This window comes from Arvicanthis niloticus, chromosome X (assembly GCF_011762505.2).
Source record: "Arvicanthis niloticus isolate mArvNil1 chromosome X, mArvNil1.pat.X, whole genome shotgun sequence".
Taxonomy (NCBI): Eukaryota; Metazoa; Chordata; class Mammalia; order Rodentia; family Muridae; genus Arvicanthis; species Arvicanthis niloticus.
Genome location: NC_047679.1, coordinates 80,878,554 through 80,900,024, shown reverse-complemented (window position 1 = coordinate 80,900,024; position 21,471 = coordinate 80,878,554). Strand labels below are relative to the sequence as shown.

The following is a 21,471-nucleotide window of genomic DNA, read 5'->3' as shown; positions in this document are numbered from 1 at the left end:
TGTTTGTAGGGACAGTTATATGTACTCTTTAGTACTCTAAAAAGCTAAAAGGCTGATTGGATTGAGGTTGGGATTCAGTGTTGGCCTAGCATGCCCAAGACCTCGAATTCTATCCTCGGCAGCACACTCACAAACTTCAGGCATTTTATGAGAGCATTAGCTTTGTGGAGGAAAGAGTGGATTATAACCCGAGAGGCTTCAAATGAATTCCAATAACGTTTTATCCCTTAAGCTTGGCCCTGGGTATGCACAGTGTGCCGCAGTCAGTTGAAACTATAACATACTCCCATCTATGACGTTTAGAGTGGAGAGGAATGTGTAGTTTTGACTTACAAATAACCCTCATGTGTTATTTAAGTTGATTTTTTGGTTAGGCTGCATTCATAGCCATTCTCTGCTGCATAGCTGCAGGTTGCTCATGCCTCTGAGGCCATTTACATCTATGGGACTGATTGGGCCTCCTTTATGTGAAATCCTGGCCGTGTTTGCTCGGGCTTTGCTGGCTGAGCATCTGGTAATCTAGAAATCCCTGATAGAGCATGGCCTGATCTGATCTCAGATTTTTAAAGATTCATTTATGTATGTATTTTATGCATATGGGTACTCTGTCTGCATGGATATCTGCACAACAGTAGAGGGCATTGGATCCCATTCTAGATAGTTGTGAGCCACCCTGTGGGTGACCTTTGGAAGGGCAGCCAGTGCTCTTAACTACAGAGCCATGTCTCCAGCCCCTCGGGTTTTTAGGTTAGGGATATGTGAGCTGCATGGTGGCAATGTTATAACACTGCATGTATGTGTGTGTCTCTTTGTAACTCTGCACTGGGATCTCTTGTGTGTAGCCTACTGGTCAGCTGGGGGGGGAAGGGCAGTATTTATAACACATATGATATAAATCAGTTTTTCTTTTCTTTCTTTCTGGGGAGTTGATGGTGAACTATATATGTTGATATAACATTTAATATATAGATTATTTTTTATAACATTTAGTATGTATTTTTATGAATGTAGTACCTTGTATTACAACTAGAACAAAAATATTATCTTTCTAATTACTAGAAGTTAAACATTTTCAATAAAAAGGTTACAATAACACACCATAGATAAATCATAAAGCAAAATAATTAAAGAATGCTGTTCTGTACCCAATTTTTGTGTCCCATGACATCTTTATTATCTCAGAAGGTACTGTATCCCATACCTGAACCCTTTGATGGGACACTGTCTACAGATAGAGCACTTGGTCTGATGCTTCACTTGCTCAGCGATGGTGACCCGATGCAGAACAGCCAGCCACACCATAGACTGGGGCTCCAAGTTGACCCATTCCAGGAATTGGGAAGCTTCGATAACTGGCTTGCCAGTGCTCTAGAGAAATAAGAAATCCAATGAATAGAAGGCCAAATATCTTGCTGCTTGAGTGCCAGCCAGGATCTAGTGAAGCAGGGGAATCAGCCAGCATCCTCCCCTGCAGGACTCCAGCTCTGTGCTCCAGAGAACTGCTAGTTCTATTGTCCCATCTCAGAAAAGCTCCCATACCTCTGAGTATGTTGCACCCACTCACCATCCCTTCCATCTTACTTCCCTCCCTCTTTGAAGGTTCAGCTCTATACTTACAAAGCGAAAGCAACTACGGACACTGGGCTCCACATTGCTGCCCCCAAATGCTGCCACTTCACCCAGCTGACGGGGCACTTGAATGGCTTCATGAAGCAGGGCACCGAGATGGCGTTGGTCACACTGGCTGCCTGAATTGGCCACTTGGCTGAAGAGATCTGCTGGGCCCATCATCAACAATAGCCAGACCCAATTTAGGAATGACCAGAGAACGGTACGTGGAGGAAGAAGCAGAAAAAGATGACAGAGAAAAGAGCCTACTGCACTGTTGAACTGATAGCTTGAAAGTGGGAAATCCAGAAACTCATCTCCTATCTCATCTCCCAAGGGTTCAAAAAAGAGCATTCCTGAGTTTGGGTGGGGGAATGAGACAGACACAAAGGGGACATCATCAATGAGAAAGGAAGGGAGGGCAAAAGGGCAGGGAGGGAGAGAACAGAGGAGAAAATGATAAAGAAACAGACATAGGAGCACAGGAGAAAGAAAGAAAAAATGGATATTGATTAGGAGGCAGAGGCTAGAGAAAGACAGAGAGGGGGGAGGGAAGAGAGAAAGAGGAAAGAGAGAGAGAGAGAGAGAGAGAGAGAGAGAGAGAGAGAGAGAGAGAGAGAGAGAAGAGAAGAGAAGAGAAGAGAAGAGAAGAGAAGAGAAGAGAAGAGAAGAGAAGATCAGAGAAGGGGAGAAAGAAAGCACAGAGAGCAAGCAGACAGAGCTAAGTAAGAGTAGCACCAGACACGGATGCTACAGGACTGGGAAAGCATGTGCTTCCTTGGTGTGGAAACGTTGGGCAGCTTTCCTCACCCTCAAGAGAGGGAAGCTCTTCTAGAACCTCCTCAAGGCCAGGCCAGCAACCTTAGCAAACCCCTCGACATAAAAGCCATTGCTTCAAACCTCACCTAAGTCCCAGAAAATGCACCTGGGAACTGAAAAACAGCATGAGGTGGCCAAGTAACCCTCTGATGAGTCACAAGATGGAAACTCGGCTTATTCTATGCTCTTCCTCCTTTCTCCCCTTGCAACACCCCTCCCCCACCCAACATCACTGCAGATGCAAAGAGTTGTACTCACACTGAAGTTTTTCTTTCACTTCGGTGCCACACAGGCATGCGATGCCAGTCTTAAAGGACAATGCTCGCATCTTTCCGCTGCGACCACTAGGTTTAGAGATAGAAAACAGGAATATATGTGAAAGGTTAACGTCTTGGCCGTCTTTCCTTACTGCTTTGACACCAACAGTGCACGGGCCAACCATGCTCTAAGCTGTCCTGATCCAAGTACACCATGGGAGCAAGCTCTTCCCACCAGGACTGATGGAGATGCCATTGGATTAGCTGGGAAGGTTTCCAGGAATGAAAGCTTTTACCTATCAAAGACATTGAGGAGCCAGTTGAGGCTCATGTCTACACACAGTGGCACATTGACCAGGATGCCTCTTTCCTCCTCCAGTCGTTCATACAAGGCAGTCAAGCAGTGAATGACCTCTACCACATCCATTACATGTTCACTGGCCTGCAAGTCGTGCTCATTGAAGATCTCCAGAGCTGTAGTTAAAGTTACCAGATCCACTGGAACAGAGAGAAGAAAAGGAAGATGGAGTTCAAAGAAGCCTAGGGATCTGATGAGGCAAGGTATTATCACCAAGTCTGGTATTAAGTCCAGACCAACCATATTCAAGTTTGCCATAAGCTCGTCCTTTGCAATGACTCCCATCCTATGGAAGAGCAAGGCACCAAAGATTGCCCAAGTTAACAAAGCACATCTCTGTATACATAGGTCCTTTCACATCCGTTCTGAGAAAACAGTGAGATGTGAATGAGCACTCCTCCTGCACAGTATTGACTCATCTCATTTGCAGTTTCTCTGGTTGCAAAGGTTTCATCTTTTTAAAATAATTTTGGAGGTACAGAGGGCTGGTCCCCGGGCCTTGCTCACCAAGCCAAACCCTCAACCCAATAACAGTTTCGATTGAAAACAGATTTGTTCATGGGCCCTGTTCTACGAATCTTAGTCCCGGTCACAAAGGATGGTGCATGACTGGGTGAATGTGACATATATCAGGAACACATAATTACCTGTGATGCTGAGTCAACCTAGCTAGAGCCCCGGGACAGAAAGATTAAAGAACAGTACTCCTGAGCAAGGCCAGAAGGGACAATAACACGTCTGCAGCATGCTGATGACTAACCACAGAAACTTGCTTTAACATTTCTGTTGCTGTATCTAATAAGCCCAAGATGGCAGACCATGAAGCAGATACTGCCTGCTGCAAAGCAAAGTTTCTTGATTACCTAAGCTGACTAGGGGGAAAAAAAAACCCTGACGATTTGGATAGCTGTAGAGTTACTTTGAAAACAAGTCCGGGGCTTGGGGTGAATGGCAATATCCAGTTTTCTCAGCTAAAGATGCCCCAGCATTTATTGTGTTCCCATCAAAACAATCATTAGCTCTGGCCAGGGATGCAAATGGGAAGAAGCAGACAGGTGGGGAACAGGAGGAAGGGGGTGAAAGCCATGGGAAAGAACAACTGAAGACATACGGCGCAGGGCCTTCTGGACTCTGCGAAGCTTCATGGCAGTGCGGTAAGCTGAGAACTTAATGTTGTTCAGATCGGCTGCAAAAAAAATGAAAGAGACTCAATTAGATCAGAGAACTGTGAAGTAGAACAAGTGGCGACAAGGAACGAGGGTTGTTAGTGGGAGTGTGCACTGATGCGACCACACAGGGAAACAACTTGGTATTGTGCAACGAAGTGCAACATATACATCCAGCCATCGAGCTGCTATATAGTCTGCTGCAGTGATGGGCAGACATGTTTTACAAAGTAAGAAGTGGATTTTGTACCATGATACAATATATACACATTTCAGAAAGCAATTCTTTACTGGATTTAATCCAAATAAAAACACAAAATTAATAGCAAACCTGACCCTTGTTAAGTGTCCATTGATAGCTCCCAGTCTCTTTCAGCTTTTGAAGAAGGTTGTTATAGCATGCTGAAATAATATTATGACCTACATACTGAAAGTATGCCCTGGAAACCTTTTACACACATGTACAAGAACTCCTCAGCAGTGTTGTACATAGTCACTCTAAACTAGAGAGCCATGTGCCTATCAGCAATAGAATAGGTAAAGAAAGGCTACATTTAATGGTATCCCCTACAGCAGTGGAAGTGTTCTAAGTGTACTCATATGGATAAACTTGTGACATACGCTTTATTTCTCCTAGTAAGCAAAGATAAGGCATGAAAGAGTCTCCCTCACTGCAGCTCAGAGACTGCCTTTCAAATCAGATTAGACTTCGTGCCTTCAAGCAGAGTTCCTAATGATGTTAAAGTGGTCCAGGGGGAAATGGAGAAGATGCTGTTGAGGAAGATGCAGAGGGGCTGTTTTACCTTTTGAAAAGCCACCTTACTGGAGAACAATGGGCATGCAAGAAGCTATATGTGAAGTGATAGTTAGGAAGTCAGTATTTAGTGGATATAGCTTGTTGATAAGTTTGGCAATAAGTATACATTACCACAAAGTGTATCATAAACCTATCCACTGCTACCAAAGTTTCCTCCCAATTTCTTATTTTTTATTACTATTACTATTAGTAGTGGTATGTTGCTGGTAAGAACACGTAATACAAAATCATTCTCTTAGTAAAACTTGACACATGAAAACAGTACTGTTAACTCTACATGCTATGTCATATAGCAGATCTCTAGGACCTATTCTTGTTGCATAATTGAAATGGTGGCCTGTGACCATTGCATCTCTTATTTCAGCTAGCATAACATTCTTTGTGTTTATCTATATTGTCTAAATGGTATTGTTTTAAGACTAAAGAGAATAATTCCATTTTGTGCATATGACACATGCTCTTTATTCATTCATACACTGATGAAGTAGACAACAAAGACAACGGTACAGATTCCCACTCCATATAGGAACCTTGCATTCTCACCTAGGGTTTGGTATAACTCAGTCATCTTGGGATGGTCCCAGCATGTGGTCTGAGCCTGGTGGCTACAAACAAAAGCATCAATAGCACCAATATCACATTCCCAACATCCTTTTCACACACACACACACACACACACACACACACACACACAATCAGTTAGTGAAAGGCGGGTTGCAAGACGCTGCACAATGCAAAGATAAACTCTAAAGATCCCGATACACCAGAGTTTACCATCACCCAGACAGAACCTTAGCACTTCTTACAAGTTGGAGGAAGCATTAGACTAATCAGGGGACTCTCAATGCACAAGAAGTGACAGAGTTAGGTAGCACAAAGACAGGAGATGAAGGGGCTAGGCAGGTAACTGACCAGCTTCTGATTCTGATGATCACTCACTTGATGTAGTAGGGAACTTTATTGGGAGAAATTGCTCTTTCCCAGGGAACTTGGACAGAAGCTGTTAAGAAAGAAGAGAAAGAAAGCTGGTCACTAGTATTCTTCAAGCGTCCTAGCCATTCTTAAATTAAATTGCTTAATTTGATTAACTCATTTCATTTTATGTGTTTTGTCTGCATGCATGCATGTGGACCACATGTGTTCCTGGTGCTTGTAGAGGTCAGAAGACTGCAGTATATCTTCTAGAACTGGACTTAGAGATGGTCAGGAGTCACCATACGGAGGCTGGTAATTAAACAAGTGCTCTTAACCACTGGGTCTCCTCTCCAGTTCATCCTGGCCATTCTTACCCTCTATGCTTCCTCAAATGTGGTTAAACACAAAAGGAAATAACATTCACTTCCAACTGTTACCAGCCCAGGGAGTGGCATTTACAAGAAACACATGCAAAACAGGGGATGAGGCTGTCACTAATGGCCTATGGAACCCAGAAACATGGCTAGAACATGAACAGGAATACTTCATAACCCTAGGATGTTCCCTAAGCAAGCTGTCATTTTCACCAAGTCAGCTGCAGGTAGCTGAACTGCTTCCTGTGGCTATGAAATACAATTTTCTCTTGAGCCTTTCCCTAGAATGCCAACCTTCTGAGATTTGTGGGGCAGAGGCGGGTGATACTGCCCATTATCTCTTAGAAGGCACTCTTTCAACTCTGTTTATATAATTGACATCTTAGCAGCAGAGGCCCAGGTTACCTGGCATACTCATTACTATTTTCTTGATTCTAAGACTCCTCTACAGATATATCTGTGTGGAACTGGCTATTAGGCCATAACTTAAGGCATGTTTATTGAGCTCCTCCTATGTTCCAGATCCCATGCTCATGCCTTGTGTGCACATGTAAGATTCTTTTTTGCATATTTTTGACATCTCCACTCCTACCACCTTGGTCTAGGCCAGCATCACCCATTCACATCTGGATTATGGTGCAGTAAATTCCGAGGGGTCTCTCTGTTCCCACTCTGGCTCCCAACAATCTATTCTGAACATCATGCTGATATGTAAATCAGATCATGTCACCCCACTCTTCAAACCCTATCAAACAATTCTCTGTTGTGTTTGGGGTAAAATCTTGAGTTCTTCCTTTTACCCACAAGGCCTTCTGTGCTGTGACATCTCTGCTCTTTCTGTTGCTTTCTTCTCTATAGGTCTCCTCGCTGTTCCTCAGCACGCGTCCCTGAGCCCCTGCTTTAAGGGCTAGAATTTCTGCCTAGTGTGCTCACTCAGCTATCCATGTGGTCCTTCTTTCATTGCCTTTAGAGCTCTATAAACTGCCACCTTCTCAACGAGAGCTTTGCAGTAAGTATCTTTTCCCACTAGCCGCACATGCTCCATTCGTACATTGCCTTTGGGACTCTGTAAAACTGTCACCCTCTCAGTGAGACTTCTGCAGTGTCTCTTTCCTTTAAGTCTAGTCCCACCCTTTAGGCATGCCTTCTTTGCTTTAATATTTTCCTCCTCCTCCTCCTCCTCCTCCTCCTCCTCCTCCTCCTCCTCCTCCTCCTCCTCCTCCTCCTCTTCCTCCTCCTCCTCCCCCTCCCTCTCTCCTTCCCCCTCCCCCTTCCCTTCCCCTCCACCTCCTCCTCCTCCTCCTCCTCCTCCTTCTTCTTTTTTTGTTTTTTCGAGACAGGGTTTCTCTGTGTAGTCCTGGCTGTCCTGAAACTCACTCTGTAGACCAGGCTGGCCTTGAACTCAGAAACGCGCCTGCCTCTGCCTCCCAAATGCTGGGCTTAAAGGCATGCGCCACCACTGCCTGGCTTAATATTTTTCATAGCACTTCTCACACATTTCTTTTATACCTGTCTACTTGTTTGATTATGATCTGTTTCCTCCACTAGAATATGAGCTTTCCAAATCTAAGAACTTTCTTTTCCCACCAGCATGACCCCAGTGCCCAGAAAAGTACCTGGCTCATAAGTAAAAGTGTTACACAAATATGCTTACTTAATGTTTAAAACCTAAAGAGCTAGAAATCCCTCCCCTTCAGATGGGAAAGGTGAGGTTCAAAACGGTACACCAGTTTTCAAATTTGCATAGCTCTTCGGCTGAGGCACAGTTGCTCTGAGCCAGTACTCTCTGTCTGGGGAGGCTGCTGTTTTAACCACCACACTACACAGCTTTTCCCTTATTGCTTCTTGGATGCCAAGACATACTGGGCTCCCAATGGACCCCTAGCAGACAATAGTACATTTTCTTGGAAAATGTCCGAGGTTCTGCTTCATGCAGTCTAGTTTGATTCACATACTGGAGAGGAAGTGCTGTGACCCAGGCCCAAAGTCCCGGTGGGCATCCTGGAGCTGCTTAAGCCTCTCAGCAACTGACACCTATGGAAAGAACAGTGGGTTACTTCTATTACTTATTGTGGAATCTGCAGTTGCCTCCGAAGAGCTCTCTCATAAGGTGGCCTTTCTCTTGTTCCAATATGGTCACCCAACTCCCACTCTTCTCTAGCACCAAGAAGGATCAGAGAAAAGCCTTCTTAGTTCCAAGCCATATTAATTCTCTCCAGTCTAATCATTGTGTTTAAATCTAGACAAGCCCCTCTCATTCTTCTAGTTCAGCCACTACCTGCAGCTTAGACATTGAGAAGCTTACCCTCTGACCCCTAACCCTCTACTATTCTTTTCCTGTGTAGCTTTTATTCCCTAACCATTGATATTTGTTGGGCCTGCATATACTCCCCTTCTACCCTGCCCCACAAGCTTGCCCATACCAAGATGCCTCCCCAAAGCTCATTTCAGCATGCTCTTCTACCTGGAGCTGTTTCCAGCGGATATTTATCTGTTCCAGAGCCCTTGAATTCTCCATTGACAAGTGTACGTCTGAGATGGCAAGCTGGTGGGCCAGATCATTCACCAACTTCACCCCATCTTTCACAGGAGAGAATTCTTCTTTGAATAACTAGAAAACCAGAACCCAAGTGCCACAGCAGACAGAGTTGGGAAGAGGACATGTTACTCAGTCACCTGAACTCTCCCCTTTCCCTGTAGATGATTACTTTCAACAACACCTAGCTACTTGGCCATTTGTGCAATAAACTAAGACATGAGTGGTCACTGGTCTTATCATTTTCTTCTATTTATCTCAGAAAAGCATATAAAGAGAAAACAGTAGGACAGAGAAGACTATAGATAAACCAGCCCCCAATCCAACCCATAACTAAAAGATGCTCAGCTGAGACCCAGACCAGCAATTAAGTCTCAGCAGAAAGCACCCTGGCACAGTGAAAGGACATCAGGTCTCAGTCAGGGAAGGATCCCTACATACCTTGATGGCTTGGATATGCTCTGGGAGGGAATCAATAAACAGATCCCCTATGGGCTCCCACGTGGCTCGGACTCCCTCTGCTTGGGTCAAAGTACTGCTTAATTCCTCCATTGCCCCTTGGATCTCCAACAGATGTTCCAGAGTATGCTCAATGTGGCGATGCTGATCCACACAGCGGGCTGTCAGTTTCTCCCACAGTTCACTGGCCACTGTTGCCTGCTTCCACACAAAGCGACTGAGGTTTTGAATTCGCTGTCTGGGGGAGGTATCTGAGGACAACCAGGAAGTCAAGTCAAGTTAACTCAGCAGAGGCAACTCAGAGAAAGACCAAGGCAAACCCATCCCCTTATAAAATGTACATGCTTGCCTATAAACGTGGGTTTGGGGACACTGGTGTGTGTTTGTTAGTATACATAGAGTCATATTTACATATGTATTCCCATGGTTGTGCTCCTTTGGCACATTCAGGGATTTAAAATTTGATTACATTTATTTATGTATTTATACACACATACTCTCTCTCTCTCTCTCTCTCTCTCTCTCTCTCTCTCTCTCTCTCTGTGTGTGTGTGTGTGTGTGTGTGTGTGTGTGTGTGTGCCACAGTGTTTGTATGTAAGTCAAAAGACTGTGCTGCGGTTGGCCTTCTCTTTCTACAAGGTGACTCCCAGGGATTTAATTCATATCAGGGTCTGAGGCAAGCACCTTTCCCAGCTAAGCAACCACTAGTACCACATTCAGAGGTTTTCTGAAAATTGTACATCTTAAGATCATTGTGGATTAGCTTTTCAATATAAGTAATAATATAATATTTCCTGCACCTTTTCCTAAAGTGGTAATGTCTTGTAAACTGATAGTATCATATCCCAAGCAGGATTTTGGCATTGAGGTAATCTGTCAATTTTGTTCAGAGTTCCCTAGTTTTACCTATATTCATTTTTCGCATGTGCATACATACATCTTCAGTCTTATACAATTTTATCCTGTGTTGGTTCATAAATCTACTGCTACATAAGTCCATTTTCGTTCCCCCACTTTTACATTAAAGTTTCCTCATTGTGAAATGATGAGGTAAACAGTGAATAAAGCATCTTAAGTGTAGTGAAAGTCGGTCATCTAGTCCATTCATATACCACTAGGAAATGATTTGGGCACCAGTGTCTGCTAAAATCCAAAGAAAGGATGATTTTTTTTTTAGGAAGCCCCAGCTCAGGAGCCTGGTATAATATTCTCAGCTTTTCTACTTGTCATTTTTAGGTTTCCTCTTTGACCCTCAGACTACCTGTTGAGAGAGGATTCGGAGTCTATAGTCCCAAGCTACATGGAATTGCCTTGCTCCCTCTGGAGCTTGCCCTATTCAGGGCCCATTGAGCAGCAATTTATGAACTACCTGGCCTACTGAGAGATCAGAAATAAACAGAGACTGTGAATAGAATCTACAAAGGACTCAACTGATAATGGCTTCTTTTTAGTCTATTTACTTCCTGTGTCAGGGCTGAGGATTCTTTCCCAAAGGGGTTGCTAGACCACCACTTAGATTTATCTTCCATGGATGCCACACTGGCAGTTTATTGATATCTAAACAGAAAGTGGTCTTCCCTATGAAGTCAGGCCCAGATGTCACCAGGATCAGAGCTGACAAGCCACAATCAATTTTCACCTCAAGGGTCACTACCCAACTTCTTAGGTTTTACAATTGTTTGTTTGTTTGTTTATTTATTTGAGTTGCTGGCTGTTACCAGTATTGCCAATGTCCCTCCATGTTGGAATAAAACAGTTATTTTCTAAGGTTTTCAATTTATGCTACCTTTAGTCACTAGTATCTTCACATACAAATATGAAAAGAAAGGTGCAGATGACATGGGTACAGCCCTGCGTTGTCACTCAGGTGACAAACATTAATCCAAAAGGACACACTGCTCTCATTCCTTGAAGTGCTTTAATTCACTTGTGTCTTTCTTTTCTTCTGTCTCTGTCCCTGTGTCTTTGTGTGTGTATGTATCTCCCTCTTTCTTCTTTCTCTTTCTTTCTTTCTTTCTTTCTTTCTTTCTTTCTTTCTTTCTTTCTTTCTTTCTCTCTTCCTCTCTTCCTCTCTTTCTCTCTTTCTCTCTTTCTCTTTCTTTCATAGCCCATGACATGGCCACACATGACACTCTGAATAGCCACATATAGCTTCGGGCCACATGCTGGTGAGCCCTGCTTCAGGGCTCTTTCCTTTTTCTTACAACTAATTGTGTGACTCTGCCCGTCTGACTTTGGTCTGACTGGAGCAAACTGCCTTCCTGAGTTACAGCTGAGACAAAAATCCCATGAAAGGCACAACGGTGTTTGTTCAGTAGCACCTACGGCTCAAAAGGAAGTGGAGGAGGATGGGAAGGCCGCCTACCTTTGCTCTCAGAATGAGACTCCTCTAATTCCTCAAATGGGTGCTGGGACAGGAAAGCCTGGGCGGATTCCAGCACAGAGTAGATATAGGGGCCCTTAGACTTGACTTCTTCCATGAAGGCCTGCGAAAGTTAGCAACCAAGTTAGCTTTTCAATCACTTCAATTTTATTTTAGAATCAATAACCTTTCTTCTCAAGGTAGCTTGGTCCTGTGGCCTTATTAGGTGTCTCAGGCTTACCCAGAAAAAAATTCAGTCTTCCCCATAGGCGGAAAAATAAGTCTCATGCTAGAAAGTCTATTTAGTGTGCCATGAGTCTAGCTATGCCACAATGTGCAGTAGAGCTTAGCTTTACCAGAAGACTCAGTGTGAGAGCAGCTAGGGTTCTACAATTAGCTTGAGGCCAGCCTGAGCTATATTAGTTTGAGGTAAACCACATCTATGCAGTAAAAACTTGTTTCAAAAACAAAACCAAACCACAAAAGCCCAACCAAAATCCTAGATATAGTAGTCATTTTCTGATTATAGAGATAATGTCCTGGAGAAATTTCAAAGTTCAGAAAACTGTAAAGCACAAAACTAAAAAGAATCCCGGTTTTCTTACCTAGAGTTAAACACTGTTAATGTTTTGTTGGATTCCCATCCTGTGGCATCACTGTATATATGCACACATCTCTATACATTTTATGTAACTGAAATCCAGTTTTATATTTTGCATTCTCAACACCATATTACATCCATTTGTCCATGCTCTCCTTATAAATCAAGGCAGTTTCAAATCAGAGGACAAGCCTTGACTCACTCTGTGGAGTTCAACCCTCTGACGACGACTGCATACCCTCACCTATTGCTTTAGGTGCCCGAGCAGAACTGAGGGCCTGTCTGTCAGGGTATTGTGATAGGGTATTTCCTGCTGAAAGGCTCCACACCACACTTCTAGGAGTCTAACTTACTGCATGTGTCTCCTTCTCCTGTTGTACCAGGGCCACATCCCCTTGCAAGGGCAGCTGAGCTGACAACTCCTCATCCTTTTGGCTGAGCCAGTCAATAATCTCTTGGAGCGGGAGCTGAAGTTTTCCACTGTGGTCTGAGAAGGCCTCCAGGCGAGCGCTGCATGTAACAGTAAGACCAGTGATTCCGTCATCGTTTTAAGTAGTAAAATCTATTTCTCTTAACATTCCATACTCATAGAAAGCTTTGATTCCAAGGAACTGCTCTAGCTGAAGTGCTGGGAGGCCCAGGAGCCCTTCCTTCTTGTATCTCCTGATGAATGTTCCCGAGGTCCCACTGCATGGAGTGCAGTATTACAAACAGTGGCTGGGAGCTAGTCCATATTAAAATGGTTTAAAACATCACTTTGTGGATCTTAGTCACTTCAGCTTCATGCCCAGCATCAGGGCCATGAAGGGTAAGAAACTGAACAAAGTACATTAGGGGTGACAACCATCTGGCTCCCTTCTTGTCCAGGCAGAATCCAAATCACATCAATTTGCTCAGCCGCACAGGATGCCCTGCGCACTAGAGGATGCAGTTGGTGGTATATACTATTGTAGTATATGTGTGGTTTACAGATATGTGACGACAGAAGCATCAGCTACAGTTTGGGAATACAGAAGAAATCATTTGTATTCTATAATCATATGTCTGTTTGCTCCCAATTCCCAAATAAACTATGAGCTAAGGTGTAATAGTAGGAAGTTGGAGGCTGGTCAAGCACGGCTTGGTGCAGCTACTAAGCCCATTCCTCTTAGCACTAACAACTATCTTTGTCTACTGCTCCTCTATACCTGGAGGGAAAAAACCTTTTTCTAAATCTTATCCCCACTAATCTTATGGAGTGCACCTGACTATCATCCAAGGATGCTCATAACCATAGACTTAAGGATGCAGGTCTATGATTTGAAATCTGGGTTATCTGACTCTACAACCTGCTTTTTCTCTGCTTTTATTCACTGCCTCACTTCATCACCTTCCCACCCCACAACAGAAGCCTTGAGTTTGGGCTTTGATGGTAAGAAATGGAGATTTTAAAAGAATGAGGCACACACGGAAAGACGGAAAGAAAACAACATGTAGAAATTCTCTAAGTTGTACCTACCCAAGCTGATGACCCATGGATGGGAGGGGAGGACATAAAAAAAGATGCGAGTGGGCTGGAGATGCAGCTCAGCTGGTTGGGTACTTGCTTAGCATGCACGCAGCTTGACTCGTATGCCATAGAAACTTAACTTGGTGCTTTACGCCTGTAATCTGATTACTTGGGATGTGGAAACTGGAGGAGCAGAAGTTCTAGGCCCTCGGCTACATGGTGACTTTAAAGGCAGTCCGGGATACATAAGACCCTATCTCTAAATAAATAAATAAATAAATAGTATAACATCTAATAAGGGGATGAGAGTATACAGATGAACCTCTCCAAGGCTGGGCAGTTGTGAGCGGAGAGGAAGGGATGATCACTTCATTTTTATCTACATATCAACACATTTAGGTTTAGAACGCATTTTCACATGTTATATGAATGTACAATGCAAAACTGTGAGGTAGGAAGGACAGATATTATTTAGTCCTCTACTTACTTTTTTTTTTTTTTTCTTAAAAAAAAAAAATCAAACCGACAAAGCCAGGCATGGTGGTGCTCGCCTATAAGCCTAGCACTGAAGAGGCAATGGAAAGATGATTCCAAGGTTCAAGGCCAGCCTGCACTGTACTGAGAGTTCCAAGCTAGCCTGCACTGTACAGAGAGTTCCATGCTAGCCTGCACTGAAATCTCAGAAGAAAACAAAACCAAGTGGGAGCTAAAAGTTTGAGAACTCAAACAACTTATCTAAGGTGACACACTTACTTAAAACAGGTTAAAAGAGAAATAGCCTGACTTCTAACCCAGGTTTCTTCTTCTCCTACCACAGACAGATGGAGAGGGGTAGAGAGTAAAGCTGGAGGGAGGGGGCACACAAGCTGCAACAACAAAAGGAGCCCAGTACTGTCCCAGCCAATTCCTAAGGCAACTGTTTCTAGGGGTTAGTCCTTACCGGAGGTTGTGAGACTTCTTTTTTATTTCATTCCAACACAGATTCATGGCTGATGGTTCCAGGGGGCCAGTGGCTCCAACAGACCCGTTCAAGAGCTTTGGACTTAGGCAGGGATCCCCAGCATCATCCCAAGGTGGTGCAGGGATGGCGACTGCAGCTCTAACCTGGACAGAAACATAAATATTCTGTGGTTCCTGGAGTTTCCCATGCTCTGTTCTCTGCCGAGCTAAGCGCAGGATATGATTAAAGGAGATGAGAGAAAGCCTGGCCCCAGGGTACTGAAATCTCATCGTGTTTTGTGCAGGTGTGTATTCAAGGGAGTGAGCTGCAGAAGGACTCTAGAGCTCACGCATGGATGGGTGTTCTCCTGGGACAGGTGTGAGACACAGATGTGCAGAGTACTGTTATTGTTATTTACCTCCTGTTAGACAATTTGCCAGGATGGCTGTGCAGATGGGCTCCTGCATCCAGTAAGAATCCAGGTGGGATTTGCTCAAACATGAACCACCACAGCCTTCAATCTGAGCTACAAGCTCAATCCACAGGAGCTCACACTTTACCCAGGCTTTCGAAAATACAGCTGCGGGGCTGCCCCATAAAGACTCAGAGAAGCAACAGATAAGCCAAAGGAAGTGACCAGATCCCTATACCCTACTTTCTAAATGTATCTAGGCCTTTGAGGTCACCCCCTCCCCCAGTTTTAACTGACACTTCAAACCTCAGTCAAGAAGCCCAGAAATCTTCCTAATGATCACGAAAGTGAACCTGGACTGAGAAAGAGCTAAAAGAACATTTTGGATTTTGCACTAAAAACACCCTGGCCAATGTCGGCAGTCAATGGGTCCAGTCTTGAAGCTTGCCAAAGTGTAGCAATGGGTTCTCAGCCTCATTCTCTCCTGTTGCTGTCCTGGGCACTGGTGAGGCCCAGTAAGAGGACTATTGGGTCTAGGGTCTAGTTGATCAAATCACCCATCATGAACTAGGAATACCCAGCCAGGGGGCAGTAGAGGGTGGAGAAAGGGGAATTGGAGGAAGAAATCTTTCTGAGCTGATGCACCCTATCCAAGATGACTTCCGTGCCTGCCCACAGGTCTCTCTGGTGCTTGCATACCTAGTAGGCCCTTCTTCATCTTAAGATCATACTTCTTACAAGAGTCTCCAGGCAATTAGGACACCAACCATTCCAGTAAAACTGCAGCTCATGATCACAACATGAAAGGAAAAGGGAGGGGTCTGCCAAGATCTGGGGGACAGTCTGAGAATCCAGCCCCTCCTTGCAGCCTGTGTGCTAACCCTACCTGTGCTGCCTGAGGAGTCCATGGCAGGATCAGGGCGGTCCATGGTTTCCCCTCAGCAGGAATCTGGACCCTGTGGTCTGGTAAGTACGGACAGCAGAATCTGGAGGAGCTCTGAGCAAGCCCGCTCTGGGAGACAGGCAGAGCTGAGCCAGGCCAGGAGGCAGGGGCTGCTACCCTGTTTGTTTACTGACCCCCCAGGAATCTGGAGGGGGCGGCCATGTCGGAGGCTACCCAGTGAATCAGAGCTTTGTGGCTGGGAATTCCAGCTAGCTCCCAGGCTGGCAAGGACAGCAGGAGTGGGACTGGGCATTCTATGGTGCTGAGGAGGGGTGTGGAGAGGGCAGCTCCTGTTGACTAACTTTCCCTTTCTATGGAAGACACAAAGTACTCACCGCCTCCAGGCCCAGCCCTGCTCTGAAGTGGACAGAAAGATAAGACAACTTCAGCAAATACATTTTCGAAGGCAATTGTTACAAAGCCTGATGGAAGCTGTGCTTGGGAAGTAAGCCTTGCTCTCTCAACTAAGTGAGCCTCCCTGGAGGCAGGGAGGAAGGTGTGGCACACCTGGGGACAGGGTCATGGAACAATGCACTGCGAAGCTGGAGTAGCAGAACCCCTCTGCATTTGATTATGTTCATGAGTACAGAGGCCAGAAGATTCAATGAAGGCCACTGTGAAAACAAGGGAGTGCTTCACCCTGCCTTTGAGAGGCAGAGAGAGAACCATGACCTGTAGACCTCTATACACTAAGGACAGAGTGACAGGCTCCAGGGCATCCCTTTAGGCCTCTGTAATGAGGACAAAAGGACAGTGAAATATAGCAGCTCCATGCAGAGAGCCGGGGATGGAGACACTCCTGTGCCAGCTCCTGTTATACTGGGTGGGGTGGAGGGAAGCCCTTTCCATTAAGCCACTGATTGAGGCAGAGCCACTCCTGGAAATGACCACCACTTTCCCTCTTCAGTAGACTTGCCTGAGAAAAGGGTAGCATTCCTCAGCTCAGCCCCCACCCGTGAGCACTTTTGGGAAACAGCATGTTTATACCAAAAAGGATTCTGTTGCTATCCTTATTATCTCCCACAGTCTTCAGGGCTTTCCACAGTTCCACATTGTTTCCATGCTGAGGTCCGCCTACAGGAATAGCTGCAACAGCTGCCTGAGCCTTTCTAGAGGCCCGAGTGGAGCCAACTGGGATGGCTGGAGGATGGTAAGGGGATGACTAGCCAAGAGTGGGGAGCGGATCCTAGCTACAGACATTACTTGGGTTAGGAATATTGGGTTAAAGCCAGTGTCACAAAGTCCTTTGGACCGGGGAATGCCCCAGAGTTAGAAACAGTGCTTTGTGACCCAGCCATGACCAGGCCGTCCTGGCTGTGCTCTGGGGAAGAACACACAATGAGCTGGCCTCCATCGGTGTTCGCCTTTCATCTTCTCCAGCACTCTTTCTTCTTCCTAACCCCCATCCAGCTCCCACACTGTTCTCTAGAGCCCTGTTCTCCCGTGCCTCCCCTCAGATATTTTTCTAGGCAAATCACGAAGACTAATTGTTTTCTTTCCCATCAGTTGCTTTCTCTTTGTGGTTTTTGTAGCTAAAATGTTTGCTGCTCATGCCCCATCCGCAGAAGTCTCTATCCATACCTCAGATCCTTGAGACAGTAATCCTATAGAAAGAAAACCTACATGAAAACAGAAAAGAGGGACTGTGGCATGCCATTCACAAGTGCTCACTGAAGTCCCTGTGCATTCTGCCCATCCAGGGAAGCTTGGTTGGGTGTGGAGAGGCAGTAGGCAAAGGAAGTCGTTTGGAAAAACTCAGGCCTCTCAATCACAACACTGTGAGAGCCACACTCCTAGGAAGAGGCAGATTACCCGGAGATTCTAAATTGACTCTGTCTTTGAGAATATATTAGAGGCTGCAATTTCTCTCTGACTAAATGCAAAAGAAGGAGGAGGAGGAAGAGGAAGATGAGGAAAAGGAGGAGGAGGAGGAGGAGGAAGAGGAGGGAGAGGAGGGAGAGGAGGAGGGAGAGGAGGGAGAGGAAGAGGAAGAAGAGGAGGAGGGTAAGGAAGACCTGACCCCCACTCTTCTCTGGCTCTTGACTTTTCCTTATTTAGCGTCTCCCACATGATTCCCATACCACTTGCATTCCCTATCTACTGCTTGTGTGCTTCTCTTCTCCCTATAGATTCGCCTGCTGTCTGTGCCCCTAGAAATGACTCAGCATTGCAGTTCATCTGTGACTCTCTAGGACACATAGCACTTCTCTATGCCAACACAGTCTCTAGACCCATAAGCATTGTAGGAAAACAGAAAGAATGCCTATGTCTCCTCTAGATCTTCTCATTGTCAGGAAAGGTGGTTTCTTTCTTTCTTAAGATTACCACCTCTCACCCATCTGCCAACACACACACACACAGACACACACATACAGACACACAGACACACACACACAGACAGACACACACAGAGACACACACAGAGACACACACATACAGACACACACACACACAGAGACACACAGACACACACACACACAGACACACACATACAGACAGACACACACAGAGACACACACACACTTCACCACCACTACCACCACCATCACATCACCATACTCCTAGAGGAGAAGAGAGAGGCAGGTACAATCCAGGATCTCCAAGAAAGACTAGGAATTTGAGAGGAAGAAGAGAGAGTGAGCACATGCCTAGGCCATGCCTTAAAGAATTATATTCTTTTGTGACCTCCCCAGACCTATAACCCTCAGAAGGTTAACATGGGATTGGCCCTCATTAGACAAAATGAGCCCTTGGGCTGCCCAACCCTCCATCTTTCTTTGTTGTATGTCCCTCACTAACTACCTCATGGCTGATAAAGGATGTGCTGTTGGAGGCTTGGTGCTATCTAAGGGGTTTCATATACACACAAGTTTCCTTGCACCTTAGGAAGTCTTTTTACACGGGCTTTCCTTTTACTAATGAACACTTACCTGAGGCTGGGGACAAGCGTTTCGGAGGCTGCTGCTGTGATGAAACCTGTCAGCAGCATGCCACTCATGACATCGTGGGAGGGTGTAAGGGCATCCCTGCATGACCAAAGGTTGCATCAGAACCAAGGCTCATGGAGGGTGAGGATTGGCAGGAGACCAACTGTGGAGCATCAAGCACCTGGAAGAGTAGGAAGCAGAGACTTAGAGTTAAGACCAGCCATTGGAGTCAGCACCTCCTAACAGCTGTATGAATCAGCTAGCTGCAAGATAAGTGTCCACAGCTAACTGATCTATCCAATAGTGTTCCAGAAATGACTGATTATTAGCCAAGCAAGTATTTATTGTTACATATTATGATTTGTGTGAAAGACACCAAGGTGAATTACTATGATATAGGCTGGAGAGGCAGTTAGGTAAACTCATAATTATAACAAAATACTCACATGGCAAATACTATAATGAAGGCCAGCCTAGTTTATGGGGGCACACAGCACATCTAAGACCACCCAGATTCAGAAAGACTGCATTTGAGGGCCTCGGGAGAGAGATCAGTCAGTTGAGTGCTTGCTACATAAGCACAAGGACTTTAATTTGATCCCCAGAACACACAATTTTTAGAAGATGTGTGTGATAGAATGTGCTTATAATCCCAGCACTGGGGAGGGGGAGACAGGCAGATTCCTGGGGCACCCCAGCTAGTCAGCCTAGCATACTTGGTGAGCTCCATGCCAATGACAGACTCTGTCTCAGTTTATTTTTATTTTATTTATTTTGGTTTTTTTTGAGACAGGGTTTCTCTGTGTAGTCCTGGCTGTCCTGGACTCACTCTGTAGACCAGGCTGGCCTTGAACTCAGAAATCCACCTGCCTCTGCCTCCCAAGTGCTGGGATTAAAGGCATGCACCACCACTGCCTGGCCCTGGCTAAGTTTTGTATTTTTTTGGTGTTGTTGTTTTTTTTTTTTTTTTTTGTTTTTTTTTTTTTTTGTTTTTTTTTTTTAAAGGAGGTTCCCGAGGTTGAGTTCTGGCTTCCACAGAAATGCATGCACTTAAGCATATGCTCCTGCACACACACACACACACACACACACACACACAAACACACACACACACGCACACACACCTGCGCACACACACACTACAAAGAGACTGCTTTTAGGATAAGGCACGTTAGTTTGTCTATTTAGAGAAGGAGAGAAAGGAAGAAGGGCATTAATTGTTGACCCATCTATTTAAAGGCTGATGTTGCAAAAAGGCAAAGCATATTCAGGTAGTGGTGAGTTCAGTATAGCTAGAATTTAGGAGACATATAGAGAAGGGAAAGACATAGTGCCTGCTCTAAGGACTTCACATACAGAGAAAACAAACAGGGAGAATAAAGACCATAAATTGTTACATGCATTAATATTTAAGAGAGTGATGGATGGAGTGAAGAAAGAGATGAGGACAAGAATTCTACCCGGTCACATCAAGAAAATCTCCCTAGAGGAAATGTACGTTAGATGAATCATGAAAGAGACGTGGGATTGTATTAGGCAGAAAAGATAAAAAAGAATGTTCCAAAGTATAAATAAAAAAATATGTGTAGTGTGAGCAAAAAACAAGATAGGCGCCAGATTGGGCCATGTCCTGAATGACAAACAAAAGATTCTAGCTTTTATCTTGTAGACAACAGGGAGGCGCTGAAGATTTTAAGCAGGAAAGTGACATGGCCAGATTTTCCTCTGTTTGTCTTGTGTGGTGATTCTCCCAGGGGAAGAGCATGCTGAGAAGCTAGCATATAATAAATGGGTAGGCAGGATGTATGAGCACACAGCAAGCTTTGAGATACACCGAAGAGGTAACATGTTTGGGACTCAGTGGCCAATTGGATGTGAAAGGTAAGGGAGGTGAAGGAGTCAAAATTTCTAATTTGGGAGCTAGATAGGTAACACTGCCAACAGCAAGAGCGGGAATACAGGGGAATGAGGACATTCGGTGTGGTGAGAGGTGAGGACACTGTTACATAATCAGCAATACTGGAGACATTTAGTCTTACATATCAGGGTTGTTGAGTTTTGAAAAGGAGATGGATGAACAAAAAAGTAGATGCACAAATCAAATGATGGCTTAATAAATGTGTACAACATGAGGAGAAGCAGCAATGATGATACTTGCAAATAATAAAGGTAATCTCTTTCAATGTGTGGCCAAAAGGGGAAGAAGCAATAACCTTTGATTCCTGGCAGTGGTGATTAAATGGTGACCATTTTTAGACTCTATTCCACTAGCTCCCAACATTTTATATATAAAGGTCCCTTCCTAAGATGAAAAAAGTCTCACTTCACCCACTCACACCCACTATAGTAGCTGTACTTTTAGAACTTCCAGAATGAGAAAACCACTTAACACATTTAGACATTTGTAGACTTCATGCATCAAGTACCCTTCTCTCTTCTTCAAGGGTCCATGGTCCCAAGATGGAGAACTATTACAGAGTCTGAGGTT

The 21,471-nt window shown here is 44.8% G+C and overlaps 1 protein-coding gene across 7 annotated transcripts in view; it reads right to left on the bottom strand.

Annotated features, from left to right (window-relative positions):
• Drp2 (dystrophin related protein 2) overlaps positions 1-21,471 on the bottom strand; it is a 48,299-nt gene that overhangs the window by 13,201 nt on the left and 13,627 nt on the right. For 6 of the 7 annotated variants that reach the window (XM_076919022.1, XM_076919024.1, XM_076919021.1 and 3 more), the window contains 14 exons: positions 18,987-19,164; positions 14,702-14,865; positions 12,626-12,782; positions 11,675-11,795; positions 9,292-9,560; positions 8,779-8,925; positions 8,270-8,348; positions 5,965-6,025; positions 5,569-5,630; positions 4,154-4,228; positions 2,981-3,182; positions 2,686-2,771; positions 1,618-1,775; positions 1,202-1,368 (listed from right to left, as the gene is read on the bottom strand). In XM_076919022.1, the coding sequence (XP_076775137.1) occupies positions 1,202-1,368; positions 1,618-1,775; positions 2,686-2,771; positions 2,981-3,182; positions 4,154-4,228; positions 5,569-5,630; positions 5,965-6,025; positions 8,270-8,348; positions 8,779-8,925; positions 9,292-9,560; positions 11,675-11,795; positions 12,626-12,782; positions 14,702-14,865; positions 18,987-19,103 (1,865 nt within the window). In that variant the 5' untranslated portion in view covers positions 19,104-19,164. Of the gene's footprint in view, positions 1-1,201; positions 1,369-1,617; positions 1,776-2,685; positions 2,772-2,980; positions 3,183-4,153; positions 4,229-5,568; positions 5,631-5,964; positions 6,026-8,269; positions 8,349-8,778; positions 8,926-9,291; positions 9,561-11,674; positions 11,796-12,625; positions 12,783-14,701; positions 14,866-15,999; positions 16,136-18,986; positions 19,165-21,471 lie in introns of those variants that run through there. The other variant, XM_076919025.1, reaches the window with a different exon arrangement.